The sequence below is a fragment of the Halyomorpha halys genome, unplaced genomic scaffold (assembly GCF_000696795.3).
Source record: "Halyomorpha halys isolate HHAL.00 unplaced genomic scaffold, Hhal_1.1 Scaffold1448.1, whole genome shotgun sequence".
Lineage (NCBI taxonomy): Eukaryota > Metazoa > Arthropoda > Insecta > Hemiptera > Pentatomidae > Halyomorpha > Halyomorpha halys.
In genome coordinates, this window is record NW_027114477.1 from 219,378 (window position 1) to 232,520 (window position 13,143).

General features: G+C 29.4%; 1 protein-coding gene across 1 annotated transcript in view; it reads right to left on the reverse strand.

Moving 5' to 3' along the window:
- Positions 1–13,143, reverse strand: part of LOC106689745 (pickpocket protein 28) — a 16,114-nt gene that overhangs the window by 2,663 nt on the left and 308 nt on the right. The window contains exons 2-9 of the mRNA XM_067051684.1: positions 12,127–12,293; positions 10,006–10,216; positions 8,566–8,634; positions 6,787–6,837; positions 6,062–6,260; positions 1,403–1,480; positions 1,215–1,320; positions 1,045–1,148 (exon numbers count right to left, since the gene is read on the reverse strand). Coding sequence (XP_066907785.1) covers positions 1,045–1,148; positions 1,215–1,320; positions 1,403–1,480; positions 6,062–6,260; positions 6,787–6,837; positions 8,566–8,634; positions 10,006–10,216; positions 12,127–12,293 — 985 coding nt within the window. The remainder of the gene's footprint in view (positions 1–1,044; positions 1,149–1,214; positions 1,321–1,402; positions 1,481–6,061; positions 6,261–6,786; positions 6,838–8,565; positions 8,635–10,005; positions 10,217–12,126; positions 12,294–13,143) is intronic.

Consider the following 13,143-nt stretch of genomic DNA (forward strand, 5'->3'; position numbering starts at 1 on the left):
AGTCTGCCAACACTCAAATTGAAGGAAATTTAACTTACTACTATAAAGTAGTTCATGACACTTATCTTCGTAGGAGTTGTAGTTTTTATGATATTCACATATGAATATAAATTTTGCAAATGAAAATTTGTCCGAACAACTATAAATCAATTTAGTTTAGCAAATTTCGTGTAAACTATTACTCCTAAGAAGATAAACATCATAAACTACTTTATAGCTCATTAAACTAGCTTTAATTTGAGTGCTAATAGACATCTATACGTCAAATGCTTTTTGAGATATAGATTTATCAAAATAAATCCACTAATTACTTATCAACAGTACGTCTCATACATTTTTATGAAATGTTGCTTTTTAAAAAGTTATATTTCGAAAACTATTTAACGTAACTAACTCTATTAGGGCTCATATTTTAGCAAATTTGCTCTTCTTTAAATGACGTTCTCTTAGGTTTTCTTGTGTTGTTCCTACTTTTTGAGATATAGAGCTCCGAATGAAAAATTACTTTTTTTTATTGCTTTGAAGGAGCTGCCATTTTTTATTCCCCTTACCTATACTTGGCAGACTCATGAATTTTGACTATTAATTATACATAGTTTTCATCAAAGTAATCAAAAATTGGGGTAAGATAACTGCCTTTTTTCTCCTCTTGGGCTCTTGTACTATATGGTCCACCCGTTGGTCTCCACTGCTGTAGGCAGGCACGTTAAATCAATCCATAGTCAAATCCACGTGATGAGGAAAACACTACCGTTAATCGGATTTAATAATTTAAATTAGTGGCTGTTTAATTCGCATAAATTTTCAATTGAGTAATCCAACTCTGAACTAAAATTATGATAATACTAACGAAAAACCATTTTAATTTCCTTATTTTATGCAAACTAAAATTCTCGACTTTTAAAAATCAGTTAAAAAAAAAATACCATGACGTCGTTAGCTATCTACCGCGTCAGAAGTGAGTATACTAAACAGCTACAGGAATAATCACATTTAAAACCATAACTGGTGAGAGGAGGGCTTAAAATGAAGTTATTTAGCAACCTATAAAGTCGACAAGGCTGTAGGTGGCTCTTCGCTCGCTCTTAATGTAATCAGGGTCCGTTGAGTACACAACAATAACAGTCTTGTTCATCCTCTGGCTCGCCCTAAAACAAATTAAAATTAAAACTTAATAAAGTATTCCTGACAATGAATTTAATTTTATAGCTAACCTTTCGTTCTCTATGGGCCTAACGTTATACCACGTCTTGGAGTCGTATTCCAGGGTGGTGCATGTGGGGTAGCATTGGCACTCCTGTTTGTTCTTATCCCACAAATCTGAGGCCAAACTTACATTATTATATTATTACATTATTACATATAAACAGATAAATAAAAGTAATTAAAATTAGTTAATTACCAAAGGCGTGGTGGATGCACCTCATAGAATAATCTCCTGTACATATCTTGGATGTATTTGAGTCATCATGATCCCAAGCTAAACAAGTAAAATCGTTTTAATTATTAGTAATCAATGGAGGAGAATTTCTTTTATGACAATCATACAGCCACATGCATTTGATTTTTTTTTTTTTTTGTCGACCAGATAATAAGCTACTTGACTAATACTGAAAGATTCAATGTTCTACTGTTTGAAGAAAATAATACAGAAACAAAAAAAATGTGACCTATTTATCTCATGATCAATTTATTTTGTAGCATTAACTACAGAATAACATTGTTTTGATTCTAAAATAAAAGGTAATTGCAGTAACTTAGCAACTGAAAAACATTACAAGGAGGGATTTCACATTGGTTTTAATCACTAGATCTTTCTCCTTCTCTTCTCCTTGCTGTGTCACAATTTTATTTATGATCTAACTTAGTACGGTCTCGGGCAACGGCATTACATTATTTTCAATAATTAACCGTAAATTTCTTAATAATATAACTAACTCTTATTATGCATCTAAAGGTAGAAGCGAACCATTATCTAAACTTGGCAAGAAATGAATTGCCATTATTGTCGACGGGCCATTGTTCGTAAAAATATCATCTCAAGAAGATAATGATAATTGAAGATATCGCATGTCGTCTGTACTTAGAGGACGAAGAAAAGGCTGAGGATACCTTATGTAAATGTGAAACTCTTGTCTTTTACAGATCAGAATACTTGAATCAGGCAATAATTAAACCTGAAGGTCTGTTAACAGATGTTAATTAAATATACTTAGTCTACATTTAGAATTGAGATTTTTAAAAATGTTTAATAAAGGCAAGCCTAGGGATCTGAGAAGAATTATAATTAAAATTTTAAAAAAATAGTTCACCAACCAAAATCATAAATTTCATATTGCTAGAAAATATATTAGCGCCGTTTTTTTTTTTTTTGTTCAATCTTTCAAAACAAAATAAATTATTACAAAGTGGCAAAGACTTTTTATATTGAAAACCTATTATGTTTAGGTTTTCCACACTCCAATATATTTTCAAACAAGTTTTTTTATTAAATACAAATATTTACGTATCTTTGGCTTTATTCATCTTGCTTACCGAGTAAAATCATAGGAAACACTTAATTAGCTCGAAATTTTCCTTTTAATTTAGCAAATACTATCGCATAGGATTTCAAAGGAACTTCCATTCCCTTTCAAACTTCGTTAAAACCTCAATGCTCTATAGAGACCTTTTTTAGAGTTGGTGATGAATGTTTCCAACAGTTCCACATTACCGGCTGATAAAATGTCATTAGTCAAATTCGGAGAGAATAATGAAGGAAAATAGACAAGTAAACTTGGTTTTAAACTTGAAATAAATTAATGAATTTTTAAAATCAATTAATAATGGCTAATATACTTCAAGTTTTTGTAAATTTATTTTCATCTCCACATAATTTTTTAATTATAAAATTACTTGGTAATTTATCAATGATCACTTAATAACACCGAATTCTATGACTTTAATTTAATACTATATGAAGCCATCGCTGGTAAGCTATCGTTGTCAATATAGAAGATATTTCCTAATGTCGATATTGCTTTTTGAATTACATACATTGCATGACCACCGAGATACCTATTCAAATGAATAGCATGTAATTTCAGGTAGTTTTTCGTTGAAGATGGCGTGTTAATAATGGTAGAACCTACCATTTCCTCAGCTATATCCTCTCAAGTTGATAGGACAATAAATTTGAATATGTCATATAGAAGTCACATGTAGAGAATCCATTAAAAGCATTAAATGAGTTTTTCCATAAAGAATATCGCGTGGTCTATTTAACAATCATCTCTGAGGCCTATTTATTTTTAATAGTTGGTTTTATTTATTTTTTTAAATTTCTTAATCTTTTTGATATAAATTTGTAGAAAGAGAAAAAAATAATTTCATTACAATAAAAGTGTTTTGTATAATAAGAAATTGTTTTAAAACATGTATTAAATTTTTGAACTTTTATTTGCTAATTTATTACATTATAATATATATAATATATAATATTCGAATTCAATACCTTAAATTAGATCATTAATCTGCCAACTTTCCTTTAATTCAGAAAAAGATAACATCACATAAAGTGGATAAAAAAAATAATTATAAAAAAAAATTGTTTAATAATATCTTGAACCTAAATTAACTTATTATTATAACAAAGAACAATATTCCGTATTAATTTTCACAAGTGAAGAAAATTGGAAAACCGCATGCCAAAAAAATGATTCGTAGATGAGTTGGTATAATAATAAATTGTTTGTTTTTTTTACTAGCCAATAGTTTTCTTCTATTACATAAACTCAATCAAACACAAATAAAGAATGACCAGATGTTTATTATTGAAAAACATTTCACCATAGTGGACCGTTAACCAACAGAATGAAGTTCTGCCCATAAAGATGGATCTAATTTTTTAAGTTATATATTAATCGGTATAGTGCTGGAATTATCTCACTCCACCGTATAATGTATAATTGACCATAAAACATCAAAACTGGATCTGTGCACATTGTGTACGTATATCACGTAAAATCGTACAAAAAGTATCCGAAAATCCCGGAAAGAAAAAAAAAAACTTTTGGAACCGAAATTCCATTATGTCAAACACCATTAATGGATAACCCAAAAGGTACATCAGTGAAAATTAAATATTCTCTCCCAGGTCATACATGTGTCCAGTAAGTCGGTAACGTCCATATGGTTATTGATGGAACAATGGTTAAGACTTTTTTGAGGAAAACTTAAAGATAAAAGCAAGACAACAGTAAATGATCTCAAAAATAAGGTTATAAAAACCATATTTAGGAGTATTATAAATACTCCTATATATGGAAGACAACTGTAAATGATCTCAAAAATAAGGTTATAAAAGCCATATTTAGGAGTATTATAGATACTCCTAAAATCCATAAACTGATACTTTTTTTGTGAATTAAAAATATATATAAGGAAATGTTAGATAAAAATGTATTCTACTTAAATAAATCAAAAATATTTATTTGGTAGAATAACATTATCTCAGGTTACAAGAAGAGAACCCTCTATGCACTTACTTCAACACATTATAAAATAGACTTAATTATTAGATCTTGCATTGTACTTTAAGTTAATTGTTTTTGTACCAAATATATATTTTGATTCTATTTAAGTAGGAAGTAATTATGCCTAAAATTTCCTTATATAAATGTTTATTCCACCAAAAAAATGTGTATCAGTTATGAATTTTAAGATTGTGATAAGAGTTTGTTTGAAAAGTCAATCAGTATTGACTACATGTCCATTTTTAGAATCAATGAAAAATGTATTTAATTTTTGATAAGTATATAACAAAATAATATGTAAGTTTGATATAATTAATTTATATATTGTGAATTGTAATAAGGTAATCAATTGTAAATTATTTTTTTCAGAATATTAAGTAATGGAATTATATTTTTTCTGAATTGTTATAGTGTTCTTGATTGATTCCCAAATGTTGATGTTTTGATTATACATTAAAATTATGCAGAAATAATCTTTCCAATTATTATTAAATAAGTATACCTTCAACAAAAAAAAACAGTTACAGAAAGTTATAAATAATATAGTTTTTACATCATCAGGTTATCACAAATCAAATAGATTTAAAATACCTCATAAGCATACGAATGAGGGCTAGCTTTCTTTTTCACGACTCCGTTAAATAATGATTGTCCTCACACTTACAGCCTGGACACGTACTTGAAAATGCACAATAGAATGACAAAGTTCAAACTGCAAAATTAGATAATCAAAATAACTTTAATAAGAGGTACAACTAGGCCATGAATTTATGAAACTATAATAGCTTGCTGCTTCAAGATATTGTACAAGACAATTTGTAGGTCTGTGTCGCAAAATCTTTAATAGTTAATTGAAACTTTTAAATACTGTTTATCAAAATCATTGTGTTTTAGGATGATCTCCTTAAAAGTTAAAATAAAATAAAAAGTATTTCAATGATATCTTCATCACTAGGACCATTTGATGTCCTCCATCAGACAATCAACCAAGCATAATTGAGCAAAGGAAGGTTCTACAAGGACCAAGCAGAGTAGCAGAAAAGAATGTGGGCAGAGCAACCATAATATTAAGGAAGTAAATCAGCAGCATAATTTTTAGCCCATTAAATTAATAAAATTTAAAGATTAAAATCAATAAAAACAAAATTTAATTATTTTAGATTAATTTTGACCATTATTCATCTCATTTATTTTCATTTTACTTGTCAAATTCATTTATATTTTAGTTTTTTAGTTTTATTAAATGTAATTTAAAACTGATTTTATTACTCATACTACCAATTAAGTTCTAAATCATACAGTCCACTCATTCATTCTATGTTAGCCAGCTCTAATGCATTCAAAAGATCTACAGGTAATATTTAGATTCAAATTAAATTACCAAGATCATCAAATACAGCTAGAATCTTGTTAAACCAAGACTACAATTCGGCTAATCCTAATTACTACAATAATCTGCTGGTTCCATCCTATTAGTTTTCTTCATTATATTCTATAATTAAACCTACTTGTAACAGTATTCCAATTAACGTTGGTAAAAATGTTACTTGGCATATAGAAGTCCTTGCATTTGCAGATCTCAAGAGTCTTATTGGTGAGACACTCAAGGTGGCAGTTGTTGAAGGAGTAGTAGCGGAAATAGGCCAGTTGTCGCTCTCCTGGGAAGAAGCACCTTCTCTGGTTGATGCTGTAAATGTTGAGGTGCTGGCTGGCCACAATCTTACGGGAGCGGACGTCTATCAAGATCTGTGATATAGAATCATTATTAAGGAAAAATCAGAATAACTAAAGAAATCTGTTGTTCACAATATCAGCTTTAAACTCATCAAAATGATTTCACTAACTGTTGATGCTGAAACTGTTGTTAATTGAAATAAGTTGTAAAGATGTTTAGTCAGCCAACATCACCCTAAAATAAACTCCATTTGCTGTCACTCATGGTTAAATTGAATGTTTTTTTTTCTTTGTTTTTTTTTATATAATATTAACTAAAACATAATTTACTGTCAAAGAAAATCTTGTTATAAATATAAAACAAATTTAAAAGATTAAGATGGTTAGATTACATTGTAACTGATGGCAAAAAAGTAGAGTAAAATAATTTAGCAACAACTGCCAATGACAGAAATGTTTGATGATTGATGATGGAAGCCAAGACACATTTCCAGGTTGTCATTCTATTATCATAACATTATTACTCTTATAACAGAACAAAAGATGTACTAAAAAATAATAATAATATATGTGTATATTATAAAAATCAGTTTCTTACATTTCCATAAGCTGGAATATCAATATACTTGTCAATTGTTCCAGGATCGTTCTAAGTATTAACAGAAAAATTAGGATTAGATATTTACAAATGTTCTTATATTATAAAATTTAAAACCAGTATAATTTTTAATAAAAAAAAAATTTCTCCTGCCTAGGATCAAAACTCAAGTAGAGGAAAAAGATTTGAGAAATTTCAAAATTGTTAATTTTAGATTACTATCATTATTCTATCTATATTTTTAATTATTATTAAGTGAATTGTAAGAGAAATTCAAATTTATTTTTAACATTTGTCAAACAATAACACAAATTTAACAGATATGCTTTCTCAACCTTGAGAAATTTTGCTGTCGCCCACAACTTCTGATTTTAAAACCATAAAATCTATATTAATCCATTTGCTGAATTTTTAAATTCAAAAACTAAATTTTATTCAGAGAAAACTCTGAATATAACAATCGTGATTCACTGTTAAAAATTACAGTTTTTATTGATATTTACAAAATCGTTACGACATTCTATTCTATCCCAAAATAGAAATTCATGCAATAGAGTTATGTTTCTTGCTTTCCTCAAATCTTTCAAATTTTCACCAATTCCTTATTTATTTTTTCAATCCCTCAAATCAGTACTTAGCTTAATTCTAACCTCAGTTTTAATGGTGCTGAGAATATTATTATTTTGAAGTTAGGAACTCCAGATGTCACCATAATAATTCCTTTTTATGGCTAGAAGTTTTTTTCCATGTTTCTTATGAATAAATGCCAACATTTTCTAAAAATTATTTTCAATGAAACTAATAATAATTCTTAACCAAAGTTTCAAATAACTTAATTATACATAATACCTACAGTTTTTTTTAATAATAAAAGCAAATTAATTATAACTTTTAATATTAAATATCAACAAAAATACGATTTATTATGTTAACCATAGACAACTTCCATATAATACGATTTTTGGAAGCAATATAAATTAGGACAGTTAGAGAAAAATATTTAACATAATTAAATGTTGTAATTTTTCTAACCATATTTTGAGGCACTCCGTCAACATGGTTACTGAAACATGAAAATTTTTTAAATGTTTGTTAATCAACCAAGAGTCATTATTATAAAAATATCAACCTTATTCTTTTAAAACTTCAAATTTCCCTTTTAAAAAATTTCAAAAGTATATGGTATCAGTTCTAGATAATTCAGTGGCACTAAAAATTTCAATTCACAAATAACGTTAGATATCATGTTTTATGACTGAGTGGCTCAATTAATGAAGTCATAACATCAATAGATTAACTTAGTAGCTTCATGCCAAGAGGAAAAGTCAGTTCTGCCTACTTTGATAAGGAATGTTTGAAAATTCTAATTTTGAGCCTTTAGTAAGTAATAAGACAAAACACTTAAGTTTTACATTATAAATAGTAATGTGTATGTGTGTATATGTATATACACACACATAGATAATAATGGCACTAGCTCACAACTGTCATGCAACATTGTGGATGGATGTACACTCAGTAATACACAACTATAAATTGGTCGACCATTGTTGTCAGTTATACATTACAACCAGACACCATAGAGTGATTTTTATTTATGTGATTTAAGCTCCATTTCAACTGAAAAGAATTTGATCAAAACAATAATAATCATAGTGCAGGCTGTAATACACCACAATAAAACATTATGTATAAGTGAGAAGACGTCCACTCGCCAGTTGAAGTGACACTTGAGTACTCTCATATAACTAACAAGAAGAAATAAGAAAAATAATAAACCTGCAATGGAATCCAAGGACTTTCTCTGAACCCCACCATTGGCAATTCATGTGGGCTATGCAATATAATCTATAAACAATCATTTTAAAACAAAATTACAAAATAAATAAGTAAATAGAATCATCTTAATATTTTCATTAATAAAATCAAATTAATCAATTTGGTATGTTCAAGAAGCAAAGTTAACATAAGTTGTGTTCAGAAGACTACATAAAACTTCAATATAATAAAACTCATGTTATTAAATAATTTTGTGAAATATTCAATGTAAACTTTTGATAAAATTGAAAAAAAATTTCAGTGCTTGTAATAGAATTTTATAAAATCTGATAATAATAAAATCCAGTTCCCCTCCTCCCCCAGTGCTAAGATGCATGATCCCCCCATTAAGACATTTATTGAGAAGAGAAGATGGTCAGGGGCTGTGGTCAGCAAAAAATAATTAAACAAAAAATTATTTATTCGTGATTAGCCAAATTCTGGCTATACTGTTTAACCAGAATCTCTGCTAAAGCTCCCTGATGAAGACCTGAAAATCAGGTCGAAACATCGGCTAGAATAAATAATTTTCTTTATTTATGTTTTTTTGCTAAGCACACCCCTCCCCCCCCCCTCACCGACCATCTTCCCCACTTATTAATCTATGGTCAACCATCTACACCTCATTAAGACATTTATTGCCCTTCTCACTTAAACTATAAAAGGTGGATCCAAATATGTTGTTCGTTGCCTATACAGAACAGGAGAAATTAATTCTTTAGTGTTTTTTCGGAGTTATCTGGTTTGAAAGTTCTCCCAAATTGAAACTTCAGAAAAATCTGTTTCCTACCAAAATCTGTTCCTATTTCATAACCCTATAAAAATATGCCTGCATCAAAAATTTTGATAGCTCAAGGATTCAAAATTTTTTATAGTGAAGTAGTAACTATGTCTTTAGCAGTCAGAAAATATAACATAGCGTAAAACATGTAAATCAGTATACATTAAATTCTTGATCCTGTATCTAATAATTGAGGCACTCAATTGCAAAATATGGTGTCTGATATTTATCATGAATTGAAGTTTTTGGTATCACTGAGTTATTTAAGGTTGATTTTGTAAATTTTTTAAAGAAATTTGTTTTATTAAAAGAATAATGTTGGTATTAAGTTAGGATGAGTGACTGCAGGTTTAAACTAAAATATAGTAGTTTTCAGAATTAATACTGTAAAAGTTTCCATTTTCTCAATTACTGTGTTTTACAACTAAGTGCCTCAATTATAGAAAATAAAACAATCACCATTTATTATTATTAATAATATATTATATCTATTAAAACTTTCAAATATTTCTTCAACTATTTAATTAATTAAAAAGGATTATATATAATAGTAGCATATATAACTTATAACTGTGATAAAAATGTATCTTGTATCTCTATGTAAGCATTCATGCACTTACCTTGAAACCATCAGACTTTGTGGCACAATACCCTGGCAATGTGTCGATCTCATGAAAGATGTTCAGTATTACAGCATTCTTAGCCCTCTTTGGAAAAGGTCCTGTCTTGATGCTGTCTGAGGCATTATTATCAAACCTTGGGGCTTTTAGAGCAAAACCGGTTTCTAGGTTCCATTCTGAAGGTTTACCATGATGCTCATGGCTGGTTATTCTGGAAATATATAATAAAAAAATATGATCTGATATGAATTAGAAATAAAACATAAATCATTGATCAGAACCTCCATCTTTCAAGTTAAACTCTGTTTTTTAAACAATTATTGTTATTAGCTAAATTATAACCAAAGTTCCTACAAACATTAGTAAAAATTTTAATAAACTGAATGTTAATATTCAAATTTTATTTTAATGTTTATTTGATAAATAAATGGTAATACAAATTCTTTTTTTTTCTTTTAAAAATAGTTAACTAACAAACTGATGCCATGTTGAAAATATATATATGACATTTCCAGGAACTTCTGAATCCAGGAGAGCACACAAATGCCGAGGACATGGATCATGCTGAGGACCTTCACACCACAACTAAAACCGTATATTCAAGATGTTGAAATAGTTATCAACAGGCTCAAAAGAAAGATAGCCCTAGGAATAGACAGCCTACCACCGGAGCTGATCAAAGATTGATGAATGAAGAGATCATTGACTCAAAGAGCCAAGCTGTTAGAACTAATTCAGAAAATATGGGAGGATGAAAGAATATCAGAGGTTCAGAATACAGACTTAATCTGTCCTATCCAAAAGATGGGCTCCAGGTATCAGTGCAGCAAACACATAGAACTAGCCCTCCCCGTGGCCTACAAGATAATGACCAGTATCCTGCTAATTCGGATAACTCGGTATTATAAGAATATAACAGGTGAATCCCAAGTAGGGTTCAAGGGGAGAAAGAGCATACTATACCTTCATCCTAAAGCAGATACTAGAAGAACGATGCGAAGTAGATCAGGTTGTGCACACCTTATTAGTCAATTTCAAAGTAGCCTATGATTCGGTAGACAGACCTCTGGGAAGTTGGTGAGTTTGACAAAATCAGGTACAAATGATCCAAAAGTGTTGCATGTAGCAAACAGGAAAGCAGTAGCCCAGACAGGCATGGAGAAGGCTGGTTCGTACAGAAGATCTACAAGGTCCGTTAAGCAAACCGAAAAAAAATTTTTTTTAAATATATATATATATTGGGCTGCTTCATACCGGAAGACCCTCTCAGATTTGAGGCCGTTAGCTTCCTAGAGGCAATTCACAGACCAGGCCTAGGACATATGACCCATGACTCTGTCCTGTACAACTTCATCATGAATCCCTAGTCAATTTATGGCCAAAGATTTCCACGGTCTGTAGTGCCAACAGAAGAAAAAAAAATGATATTGATAGATATTTCACAAATGTAAAAATAGAAAACGATGAACATGCATTATTGTCCAAAAAGGTACACTTCACACAGCAAAATCACTTAATGCTAGAAAAATAAGAAGCTTATTAATGTAAAGTACTAGATTAAAACTGAAAATAAAGTGAGGAATTCTTAAGCAAAAGTGATCATCTATATATGCACAGAAAAGTTTAATTAGTTGGCAAAAAATTAATATACTCAGAAAATTGATTAAGATACATAAACTGTTTTAATGTATACAGACATTTCGGTCTAATTTGTAGGCCTTCTTCATGGTAAAAAAAAAAACTAGTTAATGAAACTGCTGCAATCTCAATCAAAAATCCATAGATTCATTAGCACTATTTCCCAATATATCAGTAACAAGAACTTATAAAAATAATTAAAAACGCCATAATTACAATTACCACATCTCTATATGAATTATTCCTCAATTGACTTGATGTCATGTCAAATCAATTGATTCAAGGACTGTCAACACAATACATAGCAGATACACAATAATATTTAGAAAGGAGATGGAATAAAGATCTTCCAAACTTATTTTATTTCTCCATAAAACACATTGATTGGTACATATTTACAAGTAGTTAACTTGAAAAATAATAAAGATAAAGACCAGCAGGTTCTTAAAATAAAGGCAATCATGAGTAGTTTAATACACTTACACATGATCCTTGAATATTTCTTGAGGATCAAACATGTTGAAAGTGTAACAGACCCCTTGATCCGTGAGTGTACGAACCAGTAAGCTCTCACAGCTTGATATTAATGGATCATTCATATTCTTATCATCGGAATGCAACTCGCAATCAAAAATCATAGGAGGTGAATACTAGAAAAAAATTGAATTATTGATAGAATATTGAATTAAAAAAAAACAGAAACCAGAATTTTAAGCAGAAAAAAAGCTAATATGCAATATTTTTTTTTTAATTTATTTTATATATAATGTTAATATATTATTGTAAAAAATAATGATAACTCCTTGTTGTTGTTGTCCTTATTTATTGTTGGTTAACAATAGTTTTCTTTTTACTATTTTGATACCTTTATTGACTGCCACCTGGACTATCTTCCTACGATCTACTTCATACGGTCAAATATCTCCTTCCAATGTTAATATATTACGGTAAAAGATTCAAAAGCTAAATCAGAGAAAAATGATTTTTTTCCAAGTTAGGCTACCCAAATACAATTGAGTTGTTACAGACTGTTGTAACTTAAGGAAAACGATTGATTTGAGGGTCCAGTCACTTACCATTCAGTTTCCACCCTCAGTTTTATATAATAAAAATTAAAATTTATGGTTAATGTGGGGTAAATGTATTCCATGGTTGTGAACATAGAAGATACATTAATTTCCTTAATAATTAAAAAATAAACATTGACAAAATCCTCTTGAGAGAAATGATTAGAAATATTTAATGTTCTCGATGGTAAAAAATTTACTGAAAGGAAATAGTGAGACTTCCCACCTCCCTAATAGCACAAGTTTTTCCTCAAATTCTATCATAGGATCTTATTGTGTTCAGTGATTATTAGTGGGGAGGGGGTAGGGAGGGAGGTGAACACTATTCAAATTCACCCAAAGGGGATAGAGCTATATGACAGGGTGATAGGAGACATTTAAGACATACCTCAGAAAAGCTTTCTTTGGGTCAGTTTATGAACTCATTACTCAT